The following is a 13,234-nucleotide window of genomic DNA, read 5'->3' on the forward strand; positions in this document are numbered from 1 at the left end:
ATAGTTGCAGACCAAGATCTGGACAGTGGGATTAAGCTGGCTGGCTGCTTGTGGGCCAACGTAGGCACGATTGAACCAGTGGCATCTTTCCATGCTGCAAATTTATATGATTTCTAAAGTCAAATTTACTTGTGTATTAAGAATATACTATTGTAATTAGCATTTTTTGGTTACAGTTTTCTCAATATACCCCATCAGCTGGAATGATAGGTCCAATAACAGACACAGAATGGGGTTACATGAAGATGTCTCAGTCTATTTAGGAGGAAATGGGCTGAACAAGGCTTCAAATTGACAGTCAGTTTGTAGCTATTGGGCGACACTGAAAGTTATACTTGAATAGAAGCAGCAATGCCTTCAATAGTTTGCAAAATCCAACTGAATTCAAATTCCCTCTGCCTCTCCAGTGTTATTCTTATATCATTAAGTGGCAATGCCAATGTCACACTTGATCCAATTGTACACTGAATATTTACAGCTTGTAATGTGTATCATATGGTTCTTACCTTTTGATGCCTCTTACAAGTAGGGAAGCCCAAGGCTGATGCATACTGAGACACATCCCGTCATCAGACATCTCCAACAGCTCTCGGTCCTGAATCCTCAAACGGTTCCGCTCAGAGGCGACGTCACTGACTCTGTTCTGCAAGTGATTATCAACCCCTCTCCTATGAGCACCTGCTCCTGTCAGTTCCACATACTGCAGAAGTAAGATAAAGCTTGAGCACAAATATAATCCAGACACAGAAAAATACACATATGGATATGGAACTCAAACAAGGAACACAGAAATTACAATGCAGAAAGAAGCCACTCTCCATATCAACTGACCCGAGATTTGTTCCATTTCTTGTTCTTCAAATACTTGTACAATTTCCATGATTTTTCAAAATAAAACAAAATACTGCAGATGCTGAAAAGCAAAGAAAAACAGGAGGTGCTGGAGAAATTCAGCAGGTCTGCCAGTGTATGTGGAGAAAGAAACAGAGTTAACGTTTCAAACCCTGTCTAACTCTACTTCAGAAGCGATTCAAAATTCTGAAGAATCATCATACCAGATTCGAAACATTAACACTGTTTTTCTCTCCACAGGTTCTGCCAGCCCTGAATTTTTCCAGCCTTTTCTGCCTTTGTTCCATTTTAAAAGATTGTTAAACACTGGTAATTTGTTTCTGTACACATCACCACTAGGAGGATAATGGTTCCACCTCCTTGGAAACAACAGTGATTTGCCTGGTTATTTCAGAGGGCAATAAAGAGTCAACCACATTGCTGAGGGTCTGGAATCACATGCTGTGGACTTGGTAAAGATAGCAGATTTCCATCCCTAAAAAGTGCATTGCAGTTTTTGCAACAATCCAATAGTTCCATCCTCACTATTGACAACAGTAGCTTTTTATCCCAAATGATTAATCCTCCAGCTACCAAAGTAGGATTTGACCCTATGCCGCCAAAGCGGTAGCCTGGGCCTCTACGTTGTTAGTCCAATGACGTTGGGAGACCATGACAATAATGGCAATGAAGATTTCAAGTGATGGGGAAAAAGACACGAGATGACACAAGGAAAAAAAACTCTTCACACAACATTGATCGGGATGTGGAATATGCTACCTGATAGGACAGTGGATGCAGGTTCAAAAGTAGCTATCCAAAGCTATATACCTGAATGACAAAGAAATTACAGTGATATGGGAAAAGAGGGGTGGGGGGTGGGAGCGGTGTTAGATGGCAGGTGAGGAAAAGAGAATGGGACTAACTAGAAGCATCCTAGGTGTTCAAAAAAAACTTTTTCACACAGCAAATAGTTAGGTCGTAGAATCATGCAGTCATACAGCATGGAAACAGACCCTTGGGTCCCAACCAGTCTGTGCCAAACATAATACCAAACTAAACTAGTCCCACCTGCCTGCTCCTGGCCCACCTCCCTTCAAGCCTTTCCTATTCATATATCCATCCAAAAGTCTTTTAAACGTTGTAATTATACCCACATCCACCACTTCCTCTGGAAGTTCATTTCACATGCGAACCACCCTCTGTGTAAAAAATTTGCCTCATGTCTTTTTTTAAATCTCTCTCCTCTCACCTTAAAAATGTGCTGCCTAGTCTCCTAATGTCTACAATTAAATGTGGAATTACCATACATCAAAATAGCTAAAACAAAAAACTCAGTTCTATTACTGGTTAAAGCACTAGTTTTGTGGGAAAGCTTCATCCAATGGCAGTGCTGTTTCTTAGCAGTTTAGTTATATAGTTTAACATAAATGTTGGTTTTGACTACCAAATATATTGATTAATGGCAGTCATTCAATTGACTTGGTAGTTAACACTTACAATGGGAACACATTCAACAATATTGGGATTAACCAATTCGCCCAAGTGTTGCTTGCTTCTTTTGACCTGTTCACTGGAATTGTTATTCTGAGATTCAGGCTTCATTTCTTGGACTAGATCATCCAGTCTGTTTGAAAAGAAAAAAAAATTATATAGCAACCCAAAGAAAAGAACCCCAATCACGGAAGGCACGTGGGATGGAGGGCATCCAGCAATCTGAGCAAACTCTTTAGTCATACCTGGACTTGAATCACAACAGAAACAGGAAGTGCTACAAACCCATGACAGACAGGAAATTCAGGAAAGTAACTGTTCTTACTTTGAGTTCAAATATTCCAAAACGTTTACTGATCTACGATAGATGCCCCAATTTATTAGCAATTAAATCTCGGTATTTTAGGGTAAATGAGGCAGCACCACAGATTTTGGTGCATCAAGACCCACATGAAATGGATTTTTTTTTGTGTGTACCCCTGTTTTGGCAGATAGACAATAAACTTGCCAACAGTTCCTAGGAAGCTGAGCCAATGGAGCACAGAATTGACAATTTGATGCTAGAAACTATGGGCAAAGATATAAGACCAAGTAGACTGCTCTTTCAAAGAGACACCACAGACATAACAAACTACACGGTTTCCTTCTGTAATAAATGAAAATAAAACAAAATCATAAATTATGAGTCAGACAGTCACAATTGTTTCACTGACATTCCAATGTTTCAAAATCAGTTCTGAAACACAGAATAAATTCTACCATCCAGGCACCCCAAGGGTCTCATACAAATGAGCTCGTCAAGAGTACTTCTAGTGCAAATTTGCATGGTCATTCAAGGATCACCCTGAAGGAATGGCGCTTGCTGTAAAAGAGAATTATAGGTGATTGCATCTCAAACATCAAAACGTAAAATTAAGTAGCCCAAACTATCAATTGTTTCAAATCAATATATGCTGTGAGTGCTATTACAGAATCTCTGTGAGTCAACTCAAAACCACATTATCCTATAACAACTGCTGCACTGATGACCTGAAGATTACAGCAGAGGTTGAACACTACATCAGTGTCACTTCACAGCATTCGCCATCCTGTTTTATTAGAAAAAGTAAGTAATCTCCTACCTTGAAAGGGACATCTATCTTTGATCTCCCTTTTATAGATTTTATGTTGCAGTCCAGCTAGCAAATAAAGTGCCCACTAAAGACATTTCAAGATAGGCCTGGGCATTAATCAATCAAATGACAATACCACTATTCATCACATAACCACTCAGCTCACAACGCTATCTTGTTTATTAATTGGCTACTGCTGCAATGTTGAATTTTCGACAGGACTGCACGTAATAAATAGATAACCGGTGAGAATTAGTAAACACACTATTCTAATTTATATCAGTGGGAAGACCATAAGATAGAGGAGAATAATTAGGCCATTTGGCCCATTTACTCTGCTCCAACATTTGATCATGGCTGATAGGTTTCTCAACCCCACTCTCCTACCTCCTCTCCGGTACCCTTAATCCCCTTACTAATCAAGAACCTATTTATCTTTGCCTTCAAGACACTCAATGACTTGGTATCTGCAGCATTTTGTGGTAATGAGATCCACAGATTCACCATCGTCTGGCTGAAGAAATTCCTCATCTCAATTCAAAGGGGTCAATTTTTCACTAAGGCTGTGCCTTTGGGTTACAGTCTCTCTTACAAATGAAAACATTTTCTCCACATCCAATCTATCCAGGCCTCTCAGTATTGTCAGTTTCAATGAGGTCCACCGTCATCCTTCTGCAGACCTAGGGTCCTCAACTGCTCCTCCATATGACAAGCCCTTCATTCCAGTGATCATTCTTGTAAACCTCCTCTGGACGCCCTCCATGGTCAGCACATCCTTCCTAGATAGGGGGCCCAAAACTGCTCAGAATATTCTAAATGGGTCTGACCTGCGATATTGTTACGGTTATACACCCTTTTACAGCCTCAGCATTGCAACTCTGCTTTTGTATTCTAAATCTCTCAAGATGTATGCTAACATTGCATTTGCCTTCCTAACTGCCAACTGAACCTTGCACGGTTTTAGTTCTGCTTTCTAAATTAGCCCCTAGCTGCATATATTCCCTCTGCAGAGCCTCTTTCCTCTTTCTACCTATGTCATTGGCACCTAAAATATCAAGGAGAATTAAGAGAAATTATCAACAAATTGTCCCCTGATTGGTTTGGGCTGTGTAAGAGAGATCTTGGATGGAAGACAAATATGTCCTTCCTCATTGGTTTGGGCAGCAGAAAGAGTATTATAAAACAGTGCTCCAGGGTAAACTCAAAAGTAGAATGCGTATGATTGATCTAACTGTCAACAGATTTCCCAGTGATTTATTTTATTTCAATCTGAAGTACATTAATACAGAATCTCAGACTTGCAAGTATTTCATTCTAAATCAGTCGACAATGATTAGTCAGAAGGTTATGGGAAATTCAAGGTTGGACTGCCAGAGATGATGTTTTTTGAGCATCCAAGAGGTTACCTTTAGCCTGAAAGTGAACTGGACCAAATCACAACTATAGCTACAAAAGCAGGTCAGAAGTTGGGAATTACATGGTAAGTGATTCATCTCCTGAGTCCTCAAAACCTGTCCATAAGGCACAAGTCTGAAGTGTGAAACAAGGCTTTCGAATTACTTTTGAGCACAGCTGCAACAACACACAAGAGGCTCAACACTAACCAGGACAAAATTACATTCTTGATCAGCACCCCTTCTACCAACTTCAACATTCACTCCTTCCATCACTTGCACAAAGTAGCAGCAACTCACTAAAGCTCCTTTGACAGCAACTTCCAATCCAACAATCTAATAGCAGATCATCATCAGCAAGATCCCCTATAAACTAAACACCAGCCTGATTTAAGACTATTTTGTGGTTCCTTTGCAATTGCTGGATCAAAATTTTGGAAGTCCCTAACCCCAAAGGCTCATACTGACCCCTGGCTCTGGACGCACCCACCACTGGGAACATCCTCCCTGTGTCTACCCTGTCTAGTCCTGTTAGAATTTTATAAGTCTCTATGAGATCCCCCCTTATTCATCTGAACTCTAGCGAAAACCCAATCTAGTCAATCTCTCCTCATACGTCAGACTCGCCATCCCTGAAATCAGCATGGTAAACCTTTGCTGCACTTCCTAGAGGGCAAGAGAATCCTTCCTCAGGAAAGGACACCAAAACTGCACACAATAGTCCATGTGTGGCCTCACCAAGGCCCTATACAACTGCAACAACACATCCTTGCTCCTGAAACCACCCACAATGAAGGCCAACATACCATTTGCCTTCTTTACTGCTTGCTGCACCTGCATGCTTACCTTCAGCGAGTGGTGCACAAGGACACCCAGATCCTGCTGCACACTCCCCTCTCCCAATCTACAGCCATTCAGGTGGCAATCTGCCTTCTTGTTTCTGCTTTTGAAGTGAATAAACTCAAATTTTTCCACATTATACTGCATCTGCCATTGATTTGCCCACTCACCCAACCTATCGAGATTATGCTGAAGGATCTCTGTATCCTCATCACAGTTCACCCTCCCACCCACCATGGTATCATCTGCAAACTTGGAGATGTTACATTTTGTTCCCTCATCCAAATCATTAATACTTATTATGAATAGCTGGGGTCCCAGTACTGATCCCTGTGGCACCCCACTAGTTAATGCCTGCCAATTTGAGAAGGACCCATTAATTCCTACTCTTTGTTTCCTCTCTGCCAACCAGTTTCCTATCTGTCTCAATACACTTCCCCCAAACCCATGCGCTTTAACTGTGCACATTAATGTTAATGCGGGACTTTGTCAAATGCTTTCTGAAAGTCCAAATATACTACATCAACTGGCTCCCCCTTGTCAACTCTACTAGTTACATCTTCATAGAATTCCAACAGATTTGTCAAGCATGATTTCCCGTTCATAAATCCATGCTGATTCTGCCACTGTTTTCTAAATGCTCTGCTATAAAATCATTGACAATGAATTCGAGAATTTTCCCCACTACCGATGTTAGGTTCACTGGTTTATAATTCCCTGTTTTCTCTCTACCTTCCTTTTTGAATATTAGAGTGACATTAACCTGCTAATCTGCAGGGGCTGTTCCAGAGTCTATAGAATCCTGGAAGATGACCACCAATGCATCCATTATTTCTAAAGCTACTTCCTTAAGTACTCTGGGATGTAGATTATTAGGTCCTGGGGATTTATCAGCCTTCAATCCCAACAATCTTCCTGGCACCATTTCTCTACTAATAATGATCTCGCTCAGATCTACTAAATCTTGCATCCTCCAACAATTCTGTTATCTGATTTATGTCCTCTTTTGTGAAGACAAAACCAAAGTGTGTATTCAGGAACAAAAACAGAAGTTGCAGGAAATGCTCAGCAGGTCTGGCAGCATCTGTGAAGAAAAAAATCTGCCGTTCTTTCAGTTTTTACAAAGTATATATTCAGTTCCTGAGCCATTTCTTTGTCCCCTGTTATACATTACCTCATTTCTGTCTGTAGTGGACCTACATTTGTCTTTACCAATCTCTTTCTCTTCATATACCTATAGAAACTCTTAGCATCAATCTTTATGTTCCCTGCAAGCCTACTTTCGTACTCTGTTTTCCCTTTCTTAATCAATCCCTTGGTCCTTCTTTGCTGAATTCTAAACTGCTCCCAATCCTCAGATTTATTTTTCTTGGCCAATCTGTATGCTTCTTTCCTTGGATCAGATACCTTCTCTTATTTCCTTTGTAAGCCATGGATTGGCCGTCTTATCCATTTTGCTTTTGTGACAGACAGGAATAAACAGTGGTTGCAGTTCCCACCTGCATTGCTTGAATGTTTGCCATTGCCTATCCATGGTCAACCCTTTAACTAACTCTCTCCAATCTATCAAGGTCAATACAAGCCTCATATCCTTGTAGTTTCCTTTATTAAAGTTTTGCACCCTAGTCTCCCAATCAACAACTTCACACTCCATCTTGATAAAAAATTCTATCATGTTATGGTTGCTCTTCCCCTAGGGGTCTCACACAGCTAGACTGGCAATGATTCCCTTCTCATTACACAACACCCAGCCTAAGATGGCCTGCTCTCTAGTTGGTTCCTCCATATATTGGTCAAGAAAACCATCCCATATACACTCCAGGAATTCCTCTTCTACTGCACTGTGGCTAATTTGATTTGCCTAGTCTATGTGCAGATTAAGAAAGTTATCTAAGATTACAAAGAGATTTTGATCAATTGGGTCAATGGGCTGAACAGTGGCAAACAGAGCTTAATTTGGATAAATGTGAGGTATTGCATTTTGGTAAATAAACAAAGACAAGACTTATACAATTAAAAGTAGGGCCTTGGGAAGTGTTGTACAACAGAGAGACCTAGGTGCTCATGTATATAATTCTTTGAAGTTTGTATCACATGTAGTTAGGGTGGTTAAAAAGGCATTTAGCTTACTTGCCTTCATTGCTCAGTCCTTTGAGTATAGGAGTTGGGACATTATGTTGAGGTTGTACAGGACATTAGTGAGGCCTCTTCTGGAGTACTGTGTATAATTCTGGTCTCCCCAATCATAGGAAGGGTATCATTAAGCTAGAGAGGGTTCAGAAGAGATTTACCAGGATGTTGCCGGAAATGGAGGGTTTGAGTTATAAGGAGAGGCTGGATTGGCTGGTACTCTTTTCGACTGGAGTGTTGGAAGTTGAGAGGTGACCTTAGAGGAACGGCAAGTGTCTTTTCCCTACAGCGGAGGATTTCAAGACTGGAGCATATTTTTAAGGCGAGAAGAGAAAGATTGAAAAAGATACGAGGGGCTTTTTTTAAACACAGAGTGGTTCGTGTGTGGAATGAACTCAAACCCTCCAGTTCCGGAAACATGCTTGTAAATCTTTTCTCCATCCTTTCTAGTTTAATTACATCCTTCCTACAGCAGGGCGCAGTACTCTAAAGTGGTCTCACCAATGATCTGAAGTCCCGGCCTGGTTCAAGAATACTACCATCAAGGAAAAATCACGCAGTGTGCCTCAATGACTACTGCCCGGTGGCTCTGACCTTCGTAATTATGAAGTGCTTCGAGAGGTTAATCATGGCTCATAATAACTCCAGGCTAACAAATTGCCTTGATCGTTTGCAGTTCGACGCAACAGGTCCAAAGCAGACACCACCAAAGCAGTACGTTCATCCCTGCAACATCTACATAACAACTATGTCAGGCTCCTACTTGTTGACTACAGCTCTTCCTTCAACATCACAATTTCAAACAAACTCATCTCTAAACTCTGAGAGCTAGGTCTCAGCTCCCCCCTGTAATTAGATCCTCGACTTCCGGATCCATACACCGCAGTCAACAAGTTGAAGCAACAACACCTCCTCTACCATATCCTCAACACCAGTGTCCTACAAGGCTGCATAGAGTCAGCCCCCTGATATACTTCTTACATACTCACAACTGTGTGGCCAAATTCTGCCCCAACTCCATTTGCTGACAACACCACTGTTGTAGGTCGGATCTCAAACAATGACAAGACAGAATACAAGAAAGAAATTGAGCGCTTAGCGGCATGGTGTAAAGACAACTATCTGTCTATCAACGTCAGCAAAACAAAACAGCTGGTCACTGATTTCAGGAAGCAGAGTGGAGGGCATGCCCTTGTCTGCATCAATGGTGCTGAATGCCAAGTTCCTGGTCCACCCACGTCGATGCAACGGTCAAGAAAACATAGTCTCCTAAGGAAGCAGAGAAGTTAAGGAAATTCGGCATGTCCACAAAAATGCTTAACAATTTTTATAGATGCACCATAAAAAGCATCAAATGAGGATGCACCAGAGCACAGTATGGCAACTGCTCTTCCCAAAACTGAAAGAAACTACAGTCACGAACATAGTTCAGTCCATCACACAAACCAGCCTTCCATCCATTGACTCCATCTATACTTTCCACTGCCTCGGGAAAGCATCTAACATAATCAAAGAACCCTCCCACCCCGTTTACACTATCTTCCACCTTTGTCAGGCAGAAGATATAGAAGTTTGAATACATGTGTGTACAGATCCAAGAATAGCTTCTTCCCCACTGTTATCAGACTTCTTAATGGACCTCTCAAACGTTAATATTGATCTCTCTCTCGACACCTTGTCTGCGGCTGTACCACGGTATTCTACACTCTGTTCTGCTATGGTGACGCACTTTGTATGGCACGATCTGCCTGTATAACACACAAAACAACACTTTTCACTGTATCTTGGTACAGTGAAAAGTATGAATCAAACTCAAACTTAGTGTCCTGTACAACTGCAACATGATGTCCCAACTCCCATATTCAATATGCTGACCAACGAAGGCAAGCATGCCAAATGCCTTCTTCACCACCCTGCCTACCTGTGATGCCACTTTCAAGGAACTGTGTACCTGAATCCATAGGTCTCTCTATTTGACAACACTCCCCAAGGCCCTATCTCTGATCAGTTAATTCGGCACAAACAAGACTAAAGCTGGTCTGTAGAGCTCACCGACTCATTCAATAAAGCCGAAGCCTTCAAAGAAGTTTTCGGTATTTGCTGCGTTTCAGACAAACCTGCTATAATATTGATCTAAAGACCCCTGATCCTCAAGGATCCTCCGTCCAGCAAAGTCTATTGTGATCTGTTTTGTTCGACGGGATGCATGCCGGAGCTCCCTTAATTCTTCTTCTCTTTTACGCAATGCCTCTCGTTCCTGTTTGGACAGCCACTGGTTGGAATCGGCAGCAAAGTAATCAGACTCATCGTCAATTACCTGGGTCCGCCGAGCACTACAAAACATAAATGGATCCAATTAATTGAGCAGCATGCACATTTGACAAAGAGATTAACCTTCAAACTATGAAATACTTAGATAGCTAATCATTTGGATTGCATAAGTACAACACCACTGTTTGCATTAAATCCCATCTGCCATCACGCTCGTGATCATTGACATACATTTGCTCTTGGTCCAGTGACAAAGTAATTTAAAATTCTCAGCACTGTTTTCAAATCCATCCTTAGCCTTGCTCCCTTATTTTTCTATCACCTCCTTCAAGCCTACGACTTTCTGGGACATGGGCACCCCATTACTCCAGTCATGGTGACTATGCTTTCAGCTACGCAGGCCTCAAGCTCTTGTAATGCCCTTCCTCAATTTTGTGCTTGCCTCTACTCGAGATGCTCCAAAAAAATCTCTGTAAATAAGCTTCTGGTCACATAACCTTGTGTTGTTTTGAATGGACCATGTTAGAGAGGGATTTTAAACAGGAGTCTTAGTCCCAGTGTTCAGCAGTACACTCGATCTTTATTTGGAGCTCCTTACCAAGGAGCCTGAGAGAGGACACTCTAAACAGGCTGCATCACACTACCCCTCTCCCAATAAAGTATATTATATTTATACATTCCACATTAAAATGATTACATGCAACATTGGCATCAGTTCTTGTCACCTCCCTTCTGACCATTATGCACCACCCCAAACATTTGCCAGCTGCATCATACTGAATGGTGATGTCTGCTACCTTGTCAAGCTGCGATTGTTTTCCCAAGGTCATCATGACTAAGTAACATTTTGCAATTGCCCCTTTACAACCCTGTGTCCTTTCATGAGGTTATCGGTTTATATCTTTCATTTCATGTCATTCAGTCCTTGCTGTTTATACCATTTGTCCTTCAATAGATAAAATTGCACCCCCCAACTTCTGAATAATACTCCCTAGCTTCTTCTCATGGGAAACCAGCAGACAGGTTAATCAATACTGCATACCCAAATTGATTTGACAACTAGATTTGTTCTTGCATCTCTGATTCCTGAGAACAAAAACTTGAACACAAAACTGCCAAGGCTCACTAGAAGCGGCTATCATTACGTTCAATTTTAATTTTTTTTTTCTAATTGACAGCAGTCATACAATATGCTGTGTTAATGACTGGTCAATCACATAAAGGTTTATTAAGATCTTTGTTGAAATTAAGGGATATTAATTGCCTTTGAGCACAAAAGAGTAACCAAGGAGAGAATAGGGTCCCTTAAAGATCAGCAGGGCCACTTATGTGTGGAACCACAGGGAGATACTAAATGAGTATTTTGCATCAGTGTTTACTGTGGAGAAGGATGTGGAAGCTAGAGACCGTGGGGAAATAAATAACGATATCTTGAAAAGTGTCCGTATTACAGAGGTGGTGGTGCTGGACATCTTAAAACACATAAAGGTGGATAAATACCCTAGACGTTTGTGGGAAGCTAGGGAAGTGTTTGCTGGGCCCTTTGCTGAGATATTTGTATTGTCAATAGCCACAGGCGAGGTGCCGAAAGACCGGAGTTTGGCTAAGACCGTGGTGCCATTATTCAAGAAAGGTAGTAAGGCAAAGCCAGGCAACTACAGGCTGGTGAGCCTGACATCAGTGGTGGGCAAGTTGTTGGAGCGGATCTTGAGAGATAGGATTTACATGTATTTGGAAAAGCAAGCACTGGTTAGGGATAGTCAACATAACTTTGTGCATGGGAAATTGTGTCTACTAACTTGATTGAGTTTTTTTTGAAGACGTGAAAAAGAATATTGATAAAGGCAGAGTGGTGAACGTGGTCTGTATGAACCTCAGTAAGGCGTTCGACAAGATTCTGCATGGTAGACTGGTAAACAAGGTTAGATCACATGGAATACAAGGAAAACTAGCCATTTGGAAACATAACTGGCTCGAAGGTAGGAGACAGAGGGTGGTGGAGGAGGGTTGCATTTCGACTGGAGGTATGTGGCCAGCAGTGTGCTGCAAGGATAGGTGCTGGGTCCACTAGTTTTTATAATTTATATGATCGATCTGTATATGAATATAGGAGGTATGGTTAGTAATTTTGCAGTTGATACCAAAATTGGTGGTGCAGGGGACAGACAAGAAGATTACCTCAGAGTACAACAGGATCTTGATCAGATGGGCCAAGGAATGGCAGATAAGACTTTAATCTAGATAAAAGCAAGGTGCTGCCATGGTAGAGGATTTCAAAACTAGAGAGCATAGGTTTAAGGTGAGAGGGGAAAGGTTTAAAAGCGACCTAAGAGGCAACTTTTTCATGCAGAGGGTGGTGCGTATATGGGTTGATATGCCAGAGGAAGTGGTGGAGGCTGGTACAACCACATTTAAAAGGCATCTGGATGGGTATATGAATAGGAAGGGTTTAGAGCGATACGGGCCAAATGCTGGCAAATGGGACTAGATTTATGAAGAATATCTGGTCGGAATGTATGAGTTGGACCAAAGGGTCTGTTTCCATGGGCTGTATATCTCTATGACATAAGTAAGGAGCAATTGTGGCACTGGACATGCGTCAAGAGAGGTAATATTGAGCAAATCAATAAACTCTCTCCAAAAAGAATACGTCCATGTCTTGGTTTTTATCTCACCAATAAGCTTGAAATCTATGAACACGTTGTAGTATAACAGCACTTTCAGCCTGAGAACTGGTATAAGTGACTTGAAATCCCAGGGAATAAAGTGGACGTGGAGAAGGCGGTTGGGGTGAGAAATGCAGCCTCTTCCTACAATAACAGTCCATTTGCAAAGTACTTGCTTACAAATGAGTGAACCTGCATTGCTCATGTCATAAACAGTGTTAGAATTTCAGGCAACAATCACAGAGGAAATCTATATACTAACAGAAAATGTATAGTGTCCAGCCATATATCTGTCCCCCGCAGCCCACAGCTACCCTAATTGTTAATTTGATGTTGTGAACACAGGAACAGGAGAAGGCTATTCAGCCCCTCGCGTTTGTTCTGCTGTTCAGTTAGATGAAGACTGATCTGCATCCCAACTTCAAGTTATTTTCATATTCACAGTCAGTAATACTTATTGGTGTAAATATATTTTCATATTCTTGTTAGCCTTCAT

General features: G+C 41.4%; 1 protein-coding gene across 1 annotated transcript in view; it reads right to left on the bottom strand.

Moving 5' to 3' along the window:
• Window positions 1-502: 502 nt before the first annotated feature.
• Window positions 503-13,234, bottom strand: part of trip4 (thyroid hormone receptor interactor 4) — a 43,241-nt gene continuing 30,509 nt past the window's right edge. Inside the window, exons 7-9 of the mRNA XM_048617285.1 lie at window positions 9,919-10,134; window positions 2,332-2,458; window positions 503-700 (exon numbers count right to left, since the gene is read on the bottom strand). Coding sequence (XP_048473242.1) covers window positions 503-700; window positions 2,332-2,458; window positions 9,919-10,134 — 541 coding nt within the window. The remainder of the gene's footprint in view (window positions 701-2,331; window positions 2,459-9,918; window positions 10,135-13,234) is intronic.

This window comes from Rhincodon typus, chromosome 36 (assembly GCF_021869965.1).
Source record: "Rhincodon typus isolate 14 chromosome 36, sRhiTyp1.1, whole genome shotgun sequence".
NCBI lineage: Eukaryota > Metazoa > Chordata > Chondrichthyes > Orectolobiformes > Rhincodontidae > Rhincodon > Rhincodon typus.